Source organism: Trachymyrmex septentrionalis, unplaced genomic scaffold (assembly GCF_001594115.1).
Source record: "Trachymyrmex septentrionalis isolate Tsep2-gDNA-1 unplaced genomic scaffold, Tsep1.0 scaffold13, whole genome shotgun sequence".
Lineage (NCBI taxonomy): Eukaryota > Metazoa > Arthropoda > Insecta > Hymenoptera > Formicidae > Trachymyrmex > Trachymyrmex septentrionalis.
The window spans coordinates 3,473,154-3,489,351 of NW_017304438.1; the positions used below are offsets into that span (position 1 = coordinate 3,473,154).

The 16,198-nt window shown below is 32.2% G+C and overlaps 3 protein-coding genes across 4 annotated transcripts in view; 1 reads left to right on the forward strand and 2 right to left on the reverse strand.

Annotated features, from left to right (window-relative positions):
• Window positions 1-619: 619 nt before the first annotated feature.
• LOC108756849 (LYR motif-containing protein 4) lies at window positions 620-1,325 on the reverse strand. The gene is made up of 2 exons (XM_018500952.1): window positions 1,222-1,325; window positions 620-917 (listed from the first exon to the last, which is right to left on the reverse strand). Exons 1-2 carry the CDS (start codon window positions 1,302-1,304, stop codon window positions 719-721), a joined length of 282 nt encoding a protein of 93 aa, XP_018356454.1. The 5' UTR covers window positions 1,305-1,325; the 3' UTR covers window positions 620-718.
• A 111-nt stretch (window positions 1,326-1,436) lies between these two features.
• LOC108756846 (probable phenylalanine--tRNA ligase, mitochondrial) lies at window positions 1,437-4,302 on the forward strand. The gene is made up of 5 exons (XM_018500949.1): window positions 1,437-1,505; window positions 1,965-2,083; window positions 2,164-2,888; window positions 3,316-3,608; window positions 3,714-4,302. The coding sequence occupies exons 2-5, from the start codon at window positions 2,079-2,081 to the stop codon at window positions 4,002-4,004; spliced, it is 1,314 nt and encodes a 437-aa protein (XP_018356451.1). The 5' UTR covers window positions 1,437-1,505; window positions 1,965-2,078; the 3' UTR covers window positions 4,005-4,302.
• Window positions 4,303-4,325: 23 nt separating this feature from the next.
• Window positions 4,326-16,198, reverse strand: part of LOC108756845 (probable phospholipid-transporting ATPase IIB) — a 13,882-nt gene continuing 2,009 nt past the window's right edge. Inside the window, exons 1-12 of one of the 2 annotated variants that reach the window (XM_018500948.1) lie at window positions 10,881-11,141; window positions 9,551-9,695; window positions 9,189-9,461; window positions 8,823-9,065; window positions 8,562-8,750; window positions 7,888-8,471; window positions 7,406-7,822; window positions 6,790-7,334; window positions 6,484-6,724; window positions 5,786-5,952; window positions 5,502-5,705; window positions 4,326-5,412 (exon numbers count right to left, since the gene is read on the reverse strand). In XM_018500948.1, the coding sequence (XP_018356450.1) occupies window positions 5,279-5,412; window positions 5,502-5,705; window positions 5,786-5,952; window positions 6,484-6,724; window positions 6,790-7,334; window positions 7,406-7,822; window positions 7,888-8,471; window positions 8,562-8,750; window positions 8,823-9,065; window positions 9,189-9,461; window positions 9,551-9,695; window positions 10,881-10,966 (3,228 nt within the window). In that variant the 5' untranslated portion in view covers window positions 10,967-11,141 and the 3' untranslated portion in view covers window positions 4,326-5,278. Of the gene's footprint in view, window positions 5,413-5,501; window positions 5,706-5,785; window positions 5,953-6,483; window positions 6,725-6,789; window positions 7,335-7,405; window positions 7,823-7,887; window positions 8,472-8,561; window positions 8,751-8,822; window positions 9,066-9,188; window positions 9,462-9,550; window positions 9,696-10,880; window positions 11,142-16,198 lie in introns of those variants that run through there. The other variant, XM_018500947.1, reaches the window with a different exon arrangement.

A 16,198-nucleotide genomic window follows, 5' to 3' on the forward strand; every position in this document is an offset into this window, starting at 1 on the left:
ATGCAACTACCTATCTCTTCTATCTGGTAATCAAAATATTCTCTTGATACTTTGTCGATTTAAAAAATTTATAGTCATTAATGTATAAAGTTTACTGAATGCAGACATTCGGTAAATTCACAATCTATTTTATTTAATATGATAAATTATTTTATATTTTTTAACTAATAAAAATTTTTTAAAATCAACAAGTATCATGATAAATCAAGTACTCGAAATTTCAGAAATGACAAATACAATACAATTAAAGAAATATCCTTTTATTTCTTTGATAGATTTAAATTCTATCTTTATATTTAATGTAGTATCTATATTTGTAACATATAACTGATGTATTAATTGTAAAATCTGCAATGTTGCAACATTAACAAAATTTTATTTTTTAACAATCTGAAAAGCATTTACAATATCTAATCATATATACAACGCACATAAATACAAAAATACTTCAAAATATACATGGTCATGTAAATGAAATATCTTTGCTACAGAAACTACTGAATTTTTTATATTGAAGAAGATATGTGAAGACATAATCAAATAATCACAGTTTTAAATTATGTTTTTGATAAATGCTACTTAATGATTATTATATGTAGTGTTCCATAGCAACACTAATTGTATTTCTTTAATCTTAGTTCGTTTTGTAATATTAAATGATAGATAAAAAGCAGATGTATGATGCGATATATTAAATTAAATAATTGCAATTGTATTTCTATTTTACTGCGCTGTGTAGTTTGCTTTTAGTTTCAATAATTAAGGGCCTAGTACTATAGAGATCGCCCAATATGACTTGTTTCTTGATTATCGACAGTGTTTCCAATCCTTTTGCGTAACATTGCCTAACCTTTTCTTCATCTTTTAACGCTTTATTTTCTTTGAATTCATGTTGTATTTTTCGCAGAGCATACATTCTGAAAAGTATCAAAGGATTATTTTTTACATATACTCTTTGTCATTCTCTGCCATAAAAAGCATATAAGCACAATTAGATGATTCACAGATTACAATTATTTGCAAAATAAAAAAACTTATACATACTATTTCTAATATAAATATATACAGAACAAAATCTTATTAATATATTGCTATAAGAATTCTTGGGGACAAAATCCTAAGTAGTATCTCTTTAAAAAAAGTATAAAGGAAAACGAATTAGATATTTATTTGGGGGTTTAATATAAACACATCGTCTTATATATAATGATATTATATTACCTGTAATTGTACGAGTTCCATTTTTTGCTTTCCCGGATTAAAGTCCGATAAAGGTTTAGAATCGCGTCTCGAGTAGGATTCATTGTTTCTAAAAACTAAAAATCCACTACAATTTAAACGCAGCTAAATCCGACTCTACTGTGGCGGTCTGGGTCCGAGCACATGACACATGGTTATGTGGTTATGTATGTAGAATTGTCGAGTATCGATGGTTTGATGGCGTCTCGAGGTTACTCGTTAAGATTCCATGTGTATAAGTAGACTTGTGCGAGTCGTAAATTATGGTAATATTACTGGTATTTATTATAAATTGTACATTCGATATAAATTGTACGTTTGTCGAATTTATTAATTCTGATAAAAAATTTATGTTTTGTTACATAATCTCCGGATATTTATTTACACAATTATATTAAATAATTATTAACTTTTCATGTGAATTAAAGCACTCCTTGGTTTTAGGCAAATAAAATAAACAAATGTTGCACATAGTTTAACTTGTCTACATTATAATATATTTTAAAATAGTCTTATAGTGAAATTAAATAGAGAGAAATTTATGTAAAAATATAATAAACATCTATTTTTAGTTTATGCAAGATGCAAATGTTGCAGATTTATACAAAGACAACTTTGAAATCAATATGAATCAGTATTTGCAATTAGATTTCGAAATAATCTTATCTATATAGTGTAAATAAGTATAACAAAAGTATATAAATGTAAAAATCTCTATTTTACAGTTTATGCAAGATGCACATGCTTGAAGATATTGAGGCAACTTTGAAGTCAATGTGAATTAATATATTTGCAACGCATTTTCTTGTAAATAAGAGAAAATTAATTAACATAATATAATGTGGTGTGTAAATATATCAAAGCATATTTCAACTTGAACAAGATGATTGATGTCAATCTCTGCTTAAAGTATATTTTTTACAGGTGTATCACGTGTCGCTTCTGCAAGGAAACATTGATAAATAATGTTAAAACAGCCTATAGAAGAGTCTCAGTTGCTGCCAATGTCGATAAGAGTAACGAACTGGTGCTCTTGGGCCAGAAATATACAACGGACGATTGGACGAATGTCACGCCAAACGTTATCGCTAAATTGGGGAGAAATCTGCACGTTCAGCAATACCATCCACTTTCGCATTTACGTCAACGTATTGTGAATTATTTTTATGGACAGTTCCGCAGTAAAAGTGGGACTCCATCGTTTAGTATCTATGACAATATATGTCCTGTAGTCACAGTCGAGCAAAACTTTGATTCCCTTCTTGTACCAAAGGATCATCCAAGTAGAAAGAAAACTGATTGTTACTTTATTAATCAAGATACGTTACTTAGAGCGCACACCACCGCGCATCAAGCTGAGTTGATCTCGATGGGATTGAATAATTTTCTCGTCATCGGCGATGTGTATCGACGTGACGAAATTGACAGAACGCACTACCCGATTTTTCACCAAGTTGATGCAGTCAGATTATGTACGTCGCAAGAGATATTTCGCGACGTGAACGATTCCGAAAATCTTAAGTTGTTTGAGCACAGAGGAATAGAAAGTGTTGACAAGCAGGCTTGTCATAGTTTAGAAGCGGTGAAAATAATGGAGCAGGAACTAAAGAGTACTCTTATTAGTCTAGCACAAGCTATCTTTGGAAAAGGTATTGCTTCTCTTTAATATTTTCAATTTTACTTAAACACATTTTTTATTTTTAAGCGAGATTACCTTGTCGCAGTTTTTCTCCATTAACTCATAATTGGAACATATGAATCCTAATGACTCTAAGAATAATTTAAAAATAGTATTTTTTTTTAAATCTTCAATGCATATTTATGCATCTAACGAGATTTAGAAGCAATTAATTCTATCAATAATATTTTATTTGTGTTTTTCAAACAGTTTTATATCTCATAGATTGAGAATATATAATTGAACTTGAAAAATTTTCTGAAAGAAAATAAAACTAATAACAAAAAAATTTTAGTGAGTTTCAAGAACTCACATACCTATCTCTTTAGCGTCATAAAAAATTTGTTCTTGTTGCGGATAAAATGATTTGAAATTAATTTGAATACATTTCTTGTTAGATGTGCAGTGCCGATGGGTCGATCAATATTTCCCATTCACGCATCCATCATGGGAGCTAGAAATATTACACAACGATAATTGGATCGAAATATTAGGCTGCGGCATTATGCGTCAGGAAATTCTACAGAAATCTGGTGCCACGGATCGGATCGGATGGGCGTTCGGTCTCGGTTTGGAACGTTTGGCCATGCGACTTTATAATATTCCAGATATAAGATTATTCTGGAGCAACGATGCGGGCTTTCTAAATCAATTTAAAGTAGATAATCCTAATACACATATACAATACAAGGTGAGATAAACGTTGAAGAACTATTTTAAATATTGTTATATCTCTCTATACATTTTGTTAATTTAGTTACAACTTATAAAAAATTGACATAAATATAATTTTTAGCCCATCAGTATATATCCACCTTGTAACAATGACATAAGTTTCTGGTTGCCAGAAGACGGAAGTTATTCTTCTCACGATTTCTACGATATAGTTAGAGAAATAGGTGGTGATGTTATTGAGCAGATTTCATTGAAAGACGAATTCATACATCCAAAGACTAAAAAAACATCTCATTGTTACAGTATAGTGTACAGACACATGGAGCGCACGTTGACTCAAAACGCAGTCAATAAAATTCATGATCAAGTAGGAAAAGCGGCAGCCGCTAAACTTAATGTAGTTATTCGATAAAATTAAAAATAAAATGTTTTTCTAGAAAAAAATTAGACTTTTACGTATAAGCTCTATAAGATACCTTGATAAAAGAGGCAAATGTGAAAATCGTGTAAACAATGCAAATATCACAGGAAAAGGAATATATTATTTTATTTGTAAATAAATTAATTATAAACGCATTACATAGCAAATAATAGTCCTCTAGGAATAACTATATTACTTGCGATACGTTTTACATTAGAGATAACAACGATTACAATTATGTTCTACATACTTGTAATATATACATGAATATAAAACATTATGTAATCTAGTATTATTATTTATTTACGTGCTGGAAATATAAATAATAACAAAAGATATGTCCCCATATAGAAATATTCTGAAGGGATAAGATTAAAAAAAAATGTTTTTCGATTAATTTCAGAGAATAAAGCTTCTTATACAATATAATAACATCAGTACATAAAATGCCGGTTAGGTTTAATTCGCAAAAATCACAGTTTTTTTATTTCTGATACTCAAATTCTATACTTTAATCGTGTAGTTCTAGCCTTCTTTAAGTCAAATGCATCTAGTTATTGTTATATAAATTAAGATTACTTGTAGTGATCCATGCGAATGCTCAAAGATTTAGATACATGAAAAATACTGTTATGCTCGATTAAAGAACGTACTTAATTAATATTTAAAAAATGAATGGTATTTAGAGCAGACATATAAATGTCGCAATGTGTGCGTGTGAACACACTGAAATGGAAGATGCGACCTTTGGCAATGCATTAAAAAATAAATTAATATACAAACAAAAGAAATATGTATAAAGAAAATTAAGTATAAAAAAAGTCATGTATTTAATCTAAAGCTAAGATGCATAGTAAATAAGCTTGCAGGAAGAATTAACATTATGCGGAGAATCGTGATATTGATCCGCTTATAACAAATTTAATCCAATCCATATTTCCTTGAAGTCAGCAGATATAATACAAGAAATTTGGAAACTGATGGTTTTTATTATTTTTTTTTTGCGATATTATATTTCCTGTTACATTAGTCCATTTTAGGACTAATGTCATAAAAATTGATTGTTACAAAAATAGTTGATTGTTACAAAATGGTGCATATGAGATATCTTTCTTATTTCATTAAAAATTATATTGGATTGGATTAGGGATATTGTAAAACGAAAGAAAATTTTTTTACAGCTCTTCCTTGTATTAACAAATTATGTTTGATGTTTATCCTCCTTTGTCATCTATATGCAGACAAATTAATTTCCGCATAAGATTTTAGGATAATTTAGTGTAACTGGGAGGTGAAAATTTCTTCCTCAAAAATTTCAGGATGTACAGTGGCATACACGAGACCAGTGTTATCACCAATACCTTCCATAAGAAGTCTGTTGTTTTAATAAATTCAGCATCTATATTAAAGTAATAAGAGAAATAATATATATATTAACGACGTGTATTTTTGCTTAATTATCTTTGTTGTGAGATATTGTAAACTTACCGAAATAATCCTTCAGAACGACCAACGATAATAAATAAAGCGCTAGAGAGAAGATTTCTGCAAGCATCATTATATGATGCCAGGTTCTAATTGTTAAAGCAACCATTATTAATTCTGTCAAAACTAGCGCTGAAAAACTTATGGCCACTATATGAATAAATTCATCTTCGAACATTATAAGTGCGCCATACATGATTACTCCTCCTGGAATATTACGATGCAAAAGATATATATTGTTACTCTTTTTGTGTATATTATCTAAATTTAATAAAACCTGTACGTACCTTGATATATACTTATCAAAACCCACATAAAAAAAGTTTTATATGATAATGAACGGCCTTTACTAAGTTCTTTATAAAGTTCCGGATAAGTAAGCGCTATCTTTCCTGATACATCTTTGTCTAATACCAATGAAAAGACGGGAAACATTGTGTATATTGTAGCGTATCTAAAAATTTTTATATACATAATAAAATTAATATATTAAGATTTATAAGTTTTGTTGTAAGAATCACTTAGAATCATTTTAATCAATTTCGATTAACTTTGATCAACTTTAATCAACGATTAACTCGATCAACAGTGTTCCTAACAGCAATATTTAGATGTGTATAGTCTCTTCTTAACTATCTTTACATAGTGACACTGCATGGTGCCTATTCTTTTACAATACAACCATAAACTCATTTTAAAATTGCAACAGTAGTCGCGATAGTCAAAAGCGTCAATAATTGATGTAGATTCAGTATTATATATAATATGATATAAATAGATAACATTTTATTGATTGTAACATCTAATTTATTTTACAGTGTTAATATAAATGAAATTATTAATTTTTTATTACTTAATAAATATGAAAGTTATAATTTCAAAAAAGATCGATGATCAATTATTGGTTAAAGTTAATCAAAGTTGGTCGAAGTGGCCCTTGGACTAACAGCAAGTTTTAAATTTAATTTTTAATGAGTATACTTACCCAACCATAAGAAAACCTTGATATAAGGCAACCGAAGACAAATAAAAGACTGCAGAAAACACAGCCTGCATAGTCGAGATTATCAAACCGCGATGTATAACGAATTGACTCAATGCAGCTGATCGTTTATAACTTCTTCTACCGTGAACTAATAGTAAGTTAGCGAGATGACTAAACTGAGAAATTGAAAAATCAGCAGCTAGCGATGCTTGTCTTCCCTCAAGACCTTCGAGACCAATTCCTATAAGAAAATACAAAATATAATAAAAAATCTAGAGAGGTATAATTAAAAAATTAAACAAATACCAGCGTCTGCGGCTTGTATCATGGAAACGTCGTTACCGCCATCACCAACAGCCGCCGTTCTCTTGCCAGTATGTCTTTGTATGAGACTAACAACTTCGGCTTTTTGTGTGGGAGAGCATCGGCAACAAACAACGGCGGGTGAGCCGCAAGCGAGTTCCAGAAATTCTTGCTCATAATACTGTAAGCACACCTCTAGGGAATCGCCGCTGATAACTAAGGCACAATCTTGCTTCTTGCGAAATGTATTCAGTTCCAAGTGAGCGTCGGTGCGCGTCACGACAGACTTGAAGACGTGCAGGCCTTGAGTGCGTGACACAAGACGCGAGGATTTCGCTATACAAGTGGCGGTCTCCAATTTATCACCGGTCAACATCCATATCTTGATTCCGGCATTCCTCAAGAGTTCCAGAGTAGGCCTCACTCTGTCTTGTAACCTATCTTCGACACCGGTGACGCATAACAGTTCCATTTCTCTCTCGAGACTTTCCACCACCGCAGCGACTCTTGATACACGGTCGCTGACGCTCATTCTCGCCGCGTTGTATCTATAAAACATATAATATAATTCAGTCATATATTTTATATAAATAAGTAATACTTTTCAATAATACGTTACTTTGCTTCAAAATCAAGGTACTGATCTTCGGTCAAATTTTTCTTTGCCACAACCAATGTTCTGAGACCTTCACGTGCCATGTTTTCGCACACCTCATCCAGCCAATCATTATATTGCACAATACCAGACATTACAACATCAGCACCTTTCAAATAGAATATGATCTCAGAGCTGGACTCCTCCCTCACAATTATTCCCATTCGCTTGGTTTCCGAGGTAAAAGGGAATATTTGGAGTATAGTATAATTCAATATTTGACCGTTCAGAGTCTTCAACTGCATCGAATTTAAGTCCCGCTTGACCAGAGCCAGTCCTATTTCCTCCGTCCATTTCACCAGAGCCACTTCATCCGGGCTCGAGGCTTGGTAATTACGCTTCTGTTCTGGCAGATAATAATGTTGATCCGCCTCTGTTTGACTGAAATATTAAAATTTCAATGTAATATTAAGGACTTCCTAGCTTTTCGATTAATGAGAAATTACCTTTGGATGGAACCAGTATCACCAGTTTCCATGGTCTGCACGCTTACCGAATCCAGATTCGAGGATTTGTTTACTTCATCGTACACCGGAGTCACGTTGTGGCACAGAGCTAGAGCATGCACGGCATCGTAGATCCGGGTATTCTCGGATCTTCGGACCTTCCCACTGTGCGCGGATGTCGGCTTCACCGGTGAGTGCTCCGTGTCAGTAGGGTAATAAGTCTTTAATACTGACGTTACTTCATCGAACGTCTCCTGGCCGTAAGATATGGTGCCCAGATGTAACTTCTTGAACACCATTTTATTCTGCGTCAACGTACCGGTCTTGTCGCTCAGTAAATACGATATACGTCCGAGCTCTTCCGGAATAGTAGTTGTCCGTACAACCGTACCGACAATATCCTTATCCCTTTGTATGCACCACGCGTAAAACGCTTTGCCCATGTCCAGATTTACTCTCAAGCTGATCGGTATGATGTAGGAAAACAGCAAGACGAAACGGAACATGTAACGATACCATGGTCCGCTGAATCCTTTTAAACACATCATTACAAGCGCGAGTCCTATTACCGCACAAAATAATACCTGCCGAAATACAGTAAAATATAAAAACATCTGTGCACGCACATATCAATTTTGATGTATAATACTTTCGTATTTTTACATGTATAATACCTTCGTTAATTGATTGATTTCTTGATCAAGCAAACCAACTTTCGATCGGATTTCTGAGTGATTCATCAGAGATCGCGTTTCCTGCCCGGTATAAACAACAATACCAAGGGCGGAACCAGATGCCACTGCTGTGTTGGCCCATAATGTGTTGTCCACACCCAAACTTTCTTCACTGCTGTATCCATCATACTAGAAATAAAAGGTAATTACATAGAAAAAACGAGAAGGTTTTAAACCAAAAATAATAAAATTAAAATTTACCCTTGAAAAGGTACCAATAAAGCTATGTATATCCTTTTGAGGTTTCTCGACATACAAACTGGCTTTGATATCAAACAACTGAGAATTGCTTTCCAATTTTTGCGTTGCAGGCACTGCTAATCTTAATTTCCAATCTGTTTCTCCATCCAACTGATCGGTTCGCACAAAACACGCACCAGATTTCTCAGTTGTGCGTAATAATACTAAATCGGCTGGTACTCTTTGACCTTTTTCTACTATAACCTATTAATAAAATTCAGAGAAAAGCATAAGAACTAAACTTATCTATCAAAACTTCGTTATGTAAAAGAGTAGTAAGTTACAAAAATAATTACTACTGGATAAAAATACTGTAATATAACTTACCAAGTCACCCACGCGTAATTTGGAACTTGGTACTAATTCTGGTGTATCAAAACCTTTCACTAGTCTATAATACTTTTGTGCATTGACTTCCTTGTCCCTCTTGTATCTTCTAAAATCATCGACGGCTTCGCGGAAAATTGTTACAGTTAAAACAAAGCACAATGGCCCCCAATACGTGTACAAGTATCCTATTCTTATGTCTGGTATAAATTGAGATATAGCCATAAGCAGAAAGTATAAATTCAAAAAGAATTTAAATTGTTGAAAGAGGACCTGTAAAACAAAGATGGGTATTATTAATAGCACTGCTTCAAGCAATTCGAAGAATTACTAAGATCATTTCTGCCGAGAAGAGTACGTACCAAAGGCAGGAAAGAAACAACATTGTATTTTTGATTTCTTATAACATTCGTGGGAAACTTCTCATGCATAGGCTGTCCAATATGGATAACTCTGGCTCTTAATTCCCGTTCTCTGCAGCATCTCCTCCACATCCAAGTACAGCATCTGTAATCGTAACAATTCCTATTTAATAAAAATATAAAACTGGGTCATTTCTTCACTACTAAACCGCATTAAAATTTTTCCCCTGCTTTTGCTAAACTTCAAATATGTGTCTATTTCATTTTAAATACAGTGTACACTAGTTCAAGTATAAAGAGCAACCTTATATTGATAAAATAACATTCTTATCGCCAGTGTTTGCCAAAATATCACTTAAAAAATATACAGCATCAAATCTTACAGCAAATTTGGTCATTTGCATTATACTATCAGTGCATGCTAAAAGCTGCTATATATAAGATCAGCAAAATTGTAAAAGTAGTTAAGTACAAAAGAAGTTAAATGTAGATATAAAAGCATCTAAATATTTTAAACGATTAAATACTCAATGATATTGTCACGTTACTTAATAAAATATACATATATTATTTTATTGTCAAAGTTAATTATATTATGCTACTGCATTTAAATACTTTATATAGAGCAGTTTTTAATGTATACTAGAGAGACCTTATAACAGAGTTTATAAAATGCCAAACTTTTGATTAGGTTCTTTTGTTCTTGTCAACTTCAGCAAGTTATAATGAATAAAATAGTATATATAGAAGAAACTATGAGTGCTTTCCAGCAAGGACACAGTCAGATATGTGTAATATAGTGAATCGTTTCATCCTTGTTTAACGTAGGCAAACAATAAGGATTAACTGTGTAATGATTCATTGTGTTACTGCGTCTGCACATAAATATATATATATATATGTGTGTGTGTGTGTGTGTGTGTGTGTGTGTGTGTCTCTTTTTCACTCTTTGACAAAATTGCTAGTAGTCAGACTCTATTAGAGAATTTCTAATGTATACTAATCTAATATAGTTTGAGTGACCTCCATTTTCTCATTTCACCATTAATTCGACATTTGTAAGACTATGTGATTAATGATCATGCACTCAATCAATTTTAATCATTAAAAAGTTTGGATGAAAGTTTGGAAACAAATACGCAGTCACGTCGTTTCGAATCGATCTATATTCTTGCATAGATTTATCAAACAATCGCTGTCAAACATCAGACAGCTGATCGGAAACTCGCTGCTGAGAATGAATAATTATCGCGTGGGAGGAATTTCCGCGTCGTAAAAGAATGTTTCGAGATCGAAGTTCAAGTTCGTCGCAATGAGGAAAATACGTCACCTCGACCAGGTATTGTCATTCCGAGGTTTGGATATCAGCGGGATGTCCTCCTTGGACATTCTTATAACGTTGCTCTGCGTCTCCATTTCGGGACTACTTCCTCCACATTAGACGACACTTACTCGCAAAAACACCCACTCGAGTACCTTGTACACTTATCTTTTGTAGGAATACACTATCCGATAAATGTTTCATCAAACATTAGTAGCTCTATCAGTATTGCGACTATTATGACATCACGTCGCAACCGTGAAACGCACGATTCTAGCAAGATGCGCTCGTATGAGAAACTGGCGTCTGATTAGCACGGATTTTAAGTGAGTCTGTCCACTTCGCGATTGGTGGCGTTCGGTCGATACAACAGTCCCAAGCCAATAATTTGTCTAAAAACCTTTTGAAACGTCACATTCTCGACACGTGATCGAAACAGTTTGAAATATAGTACCAAGAATCAATAGGTTTGTTTTCACAGGTAGGTTCACACATAGGTTTGTTGCTTCAAAATTCCCAAAATTTTTGTACTTTAAACGAGATAAATATATATTCAAGCATTGAAAAAAGAAAAAGCAAAGATGCTTTAAGTAAAAAGTATAAGCAACGCAAACAGACCTAAATCTCTTTCTCAAATATTTTCATTTCATTTGTTTAAGAACGAAATAATTGGATGAATAATTAAACAAATACTAAACAATTAAACAAAAAAATTTACAAATAATAAACATTATTATATCTTATAGAATCATATATGTGAGAAACACAAGGCATTGATTTCTAATATATAATAAACATTATATTGTTATCAGACTTATTAAGTACGCGATATTATCCCAATTAGAAAAAGTTATTGTAATCTTTAAAGAGGAGATATTTATTAAAAAAAATTTCATCCATAAGATATAATGACTCAAAATAATGATAATTGTTATTTCAATTTCTGTAAAAAAAGATCATCCAAATAATAGAATCTCTCCAAATAATTAATAATAATAATAATAATAACGTGCTATGTATGAGAACAATGTCTTAAGCCGAAATCCAGACTACGCATTGAAAATTGAAATTGAAGATTAAAAGATTGAAATTTGACGAATCAAAACAATAGAAGTTAAAATTTCTCTGTCCTCATTGGTCAAAATTAATTTTCAATCTTCAATTTTAATTTTCAATGCATAGTCTGATTCCGAATCAGACTATGACTTTGACGAATCAGTAAAGTTTACACCGAGCACTTCATACGCGTATTAACCATATCCGTATCAAATCACTTGATATGCTTAGTATAAACCAGTATAAACGCTGGTAGATTATTTTAGTCTGATACTTCACGAGTATCAGACAAAGTTGGTACGCGTATCAAATGGTATCAAAGAATCTTGATGTGCTGTAAACGCTTGGTTCGTTTTAGATCGTTATATTAAAATTCGCCATTGCTTTCAAGTTAAAGTTAGAATTACAGGTTTTATATCTTGAAAACAGTGAAGACATTATATCACCTAACTTGATCCGTTCTGAGACAAATCGAGATAAATAAGGATCAAATATTTAATCAATTTGATAAGCGTACTAACCGATTTAACAGTGTAAAAAGGGTCTATGCCGGAAATGATTTGCTCGCTTCCGTTCTGGAAATTTCTTGAAGATGCATCCCGCTCCAGACGACCATCCAAGAACGACGACGAAATCAAGTCTATCTTGATGGTCAAAAATTCAATTCTTTGAAGGCCGTTTCCGAACTCATGTTTATATGACTTTTTTTCATCCTTACAATGAGTGGATAATATGCTCTTAAAATTTGGCCAACTATTTCTGAAACACCCTGTATATAGAGTATATAGACTCACTCTGTGTCGGCATCTTTGATTTGACTGCTAAACGACTGCCATGTTATCAGTTGTGAGCACCTACAAGAGCAAAAGTCACTTAGATTCCCTATTTTTTTTTTTGCTGAACCAGCATTCATTTTTTTTCTACTTCTTTCTTTCTGAAGAGAAAAGGAAAAAAGATGAACTGATGTAAAAGTTCATCTTTCTTCCTTTTCTAAATAGACTTTAGTATTTGAATAGAGAATACTGATTGGTAGAAACGGTCATGCGCGAGGGATAACTATTAGCATCATTTTTGGCTGAGTGAACTTACTGTTCTCAAGGCTTGTATCCACGATGCTAGAAATCGATCCGAGACCTCAAATGAAGAAAGAATTAACAAGTCACATTTGAACAATTTGATCACATGACCAATGCGATTGGTCACTTCTTTCTTCATCCGAGATCTCGGACCGATTTCTAACATCGGGGAAACAAGGCTTTACCTATACTGTGCTCTAATTATACAGAAAGAAAATTATCCAATCGAATTCCTATTATAAGGACAAATGTAAAATTATCCAATCGTATTTCTATCATAAGGATAGACGTAAAATTCGATCGAATACTTTTCTTATGCATACATTTATGCGATTATGCAAATTTGTTTGCAGGATAAGTCCATAAAGAACAATATTGCTTTCTTCATTTTGATGCTGCATGCAATGGAAACAATGTATTCAGGACAGATAATAACAACGATGGCTGCAGAAAAAGCATCTTTACAACTATTGTAAGATCCTTTAATATTCTTGTGCACCCTTAATTCCTCATTAATTGGAGCTAAATGTATAAATCAGTCATATTAAAAAAATCTTACAGTTGTGCAAAGCTGCTTTTTCTGTTGAACGCACGCGATTACATGTTGATTATCAGAAATTGGTCTTTTTTTTTACAGAAATTTAATTAAAAGGCAATAATTATCACTATTATCTAGATTCTAGATATAAACGAGAATTTCTTGTTTATACGCGTATACGCGTGCATAATGGTTAGAGCGTTGTTATTTTAACATGAATCGAATACTGTCCAGTGTTTGCAGAGTATCTCGCTTAAATAATACAACGTAAAGGACTTCGAATAGAGTCGAACACTATTTCGAGCGCGTATAATGCATAACTTTCGATCGATCGCATTAGCATTTCCCGCGTGAGATCGAGAATAATGAGATCTGACGAGATTTACACGTAAAATTCGAGGTAAAATTATAATAACACAAAGATCCTATACGTATCAACTATCATCTCATAATAATCTCTATTTATATCTAAGCTCTCGAATCATGCAACTATCTGAGACGATTAATCTCTTTGCATTCCTTTTCCTCTTTCGTTAGTCGATTAACAGAGACACAATTGATATTGTGTCGGAGAACGTCAGAAATAAATGATGAGGTTTCTAATCGATAAACAACGAGAAAAACAAATACCTAAGTCCTAAGAGAAGTGCATCGCTTGAGTGTTTATGTATTGTGTTGCTCGTGCAGTTTACGTATTGGAACTAAAAACAAAACCAATCATATTAAAGAGTTCTACAACAGTTGCAAAGCTGATTTTTCTGCTGAATACAATTATTGTTGGTATAATTCACTTAACGCTGCAAATTCTTCGTTGATCAATCAGAGGAAAGAATCTTATAAATGATAAATCAAAGAATGCTTCAAAACATTTGCAGTGTGAAATGATCGCATCCTCTGTTGTACATATATTATAAATTGAACTCTTATACAGTGTCTATAATACAGTATGCCTTAAGCCATAAGAAGTTGATAGATTGATTATTTTTCTCACAATCGAATGTGATTGGTCAATTTCTTACAGCTTAAAGGCTTACTACTTTATTGTAGACATTGCTTTACGTTCATTCTTTCTTCTTCTATGTCTATTTTCTTTTATCTGCATTGCAAATTATTTTTAATTATTTTAATTGGAATTACATTATAATTATATTGTATTTTATTAACCCCATTATGCGATCTCAATGTGTCGAAAACATGTAAATTCAACGTCATAACTTTTGTATCGAGCTCTCAGAGCTTGAATTGTATCTTTATAGAATGTTTAATAAATTAAGCTCTCTCTCTCTCTCTCTCTCTCTCTCTCTCTTTTATTTTTTCTCTTTTAAGTTTTGTGTCTACAATGTTAGAAATCTTCCAAGACATCCGGCGGAAAAAGAATTAACAAATTACATTTGAACAATTAAGTCATTTGATGAATGCGATTGTTCTTTTCCATCTAAGATCTTAGAACAATTTTTAACATTGTGGACACGAGATTTTATTTAGCGTCTCTTACAACATGGAAAGAACAGTTTTGTTAAAGTATCTAAAAATTTAGCTAGACACAGATTTGAAAATAATTTTGTTGGAGCAAAGCAAGTAATTATGTAGCGCAGCTTAATTGCTATAAAACATCACAACTTTTTGGAACATTATCATCAAGTTTGAGCGTCAGACATAATTATTTTTATGATTCAACAAAGTTATTTTCAGATATCTAAATCTGTTTAGCTAAATTTTTAAATACATCAGCAAAATAATTCTTTCCATGTTCATTTTTCTTCTGTTGACTCGTTTCTTTCTCTATTTTTACGTTCTCTACTTACGTTCTCTACTTTTGGCCTCGACAAAAAAGCAGTAAAAGAAGATATGTATATCGCGGAGATAAAAATACAGGCCCAACGAACTGCGCCCACGTTCTTCTTAGATTGAACAATGCTGATTAATAGATCAATCGACGAATTTTTACTGTGGCATTTTGTGGAATATTGACTTGTTACATTATTTCTCGAAATGTAAATACTACCATTTTTATCGTATTATTGATTTTCTATACGACCTCGATATATCGCGCAAAACCTCATTTGTTGTCATTGTACTTTATCTTGTACATTTTTATATGACTTTCTGCTACTGTCGCACATTTGACTTTTGCTCTATGTATCAAGTCAAAAATATACATGATGGGAAGAAATAGATAATGTCTTTTCATCGATTTTCATTTCAAGAGACTGTTTAAACACTTCTTCTGTATAATGCTAAATACATACAGTTTTATTTATACGATATCATTTTAACATACTGTCGATCTATAAAAATTTGTTAGAATATGGTTATTCTTCTCGCGGCAAAAAAACATAGCACCGAATAAAAAAGATGTAATTCTTATGAATAGATTTTAATATTTATTCCAGTAGAATAGTTATTCTTGAATACAAATATAGCACTGGACAAATAAGATGCAGTTCTTACGAATTAATATCAACATTTGTTTCATTAGAGAATAGTTATTCTCGAATACGAATCTAGTATCAAATAAAAAAATGCATTTTTTACGAATAAAGTTTGACATTATTTAATTTATTCAAAATATGTTCTGAATCTTAATAAATTTAATACTTCAATCAAGATTATTAAATTTATATTCAAGATTGTTAAATTAAAACAAATAGAATTTG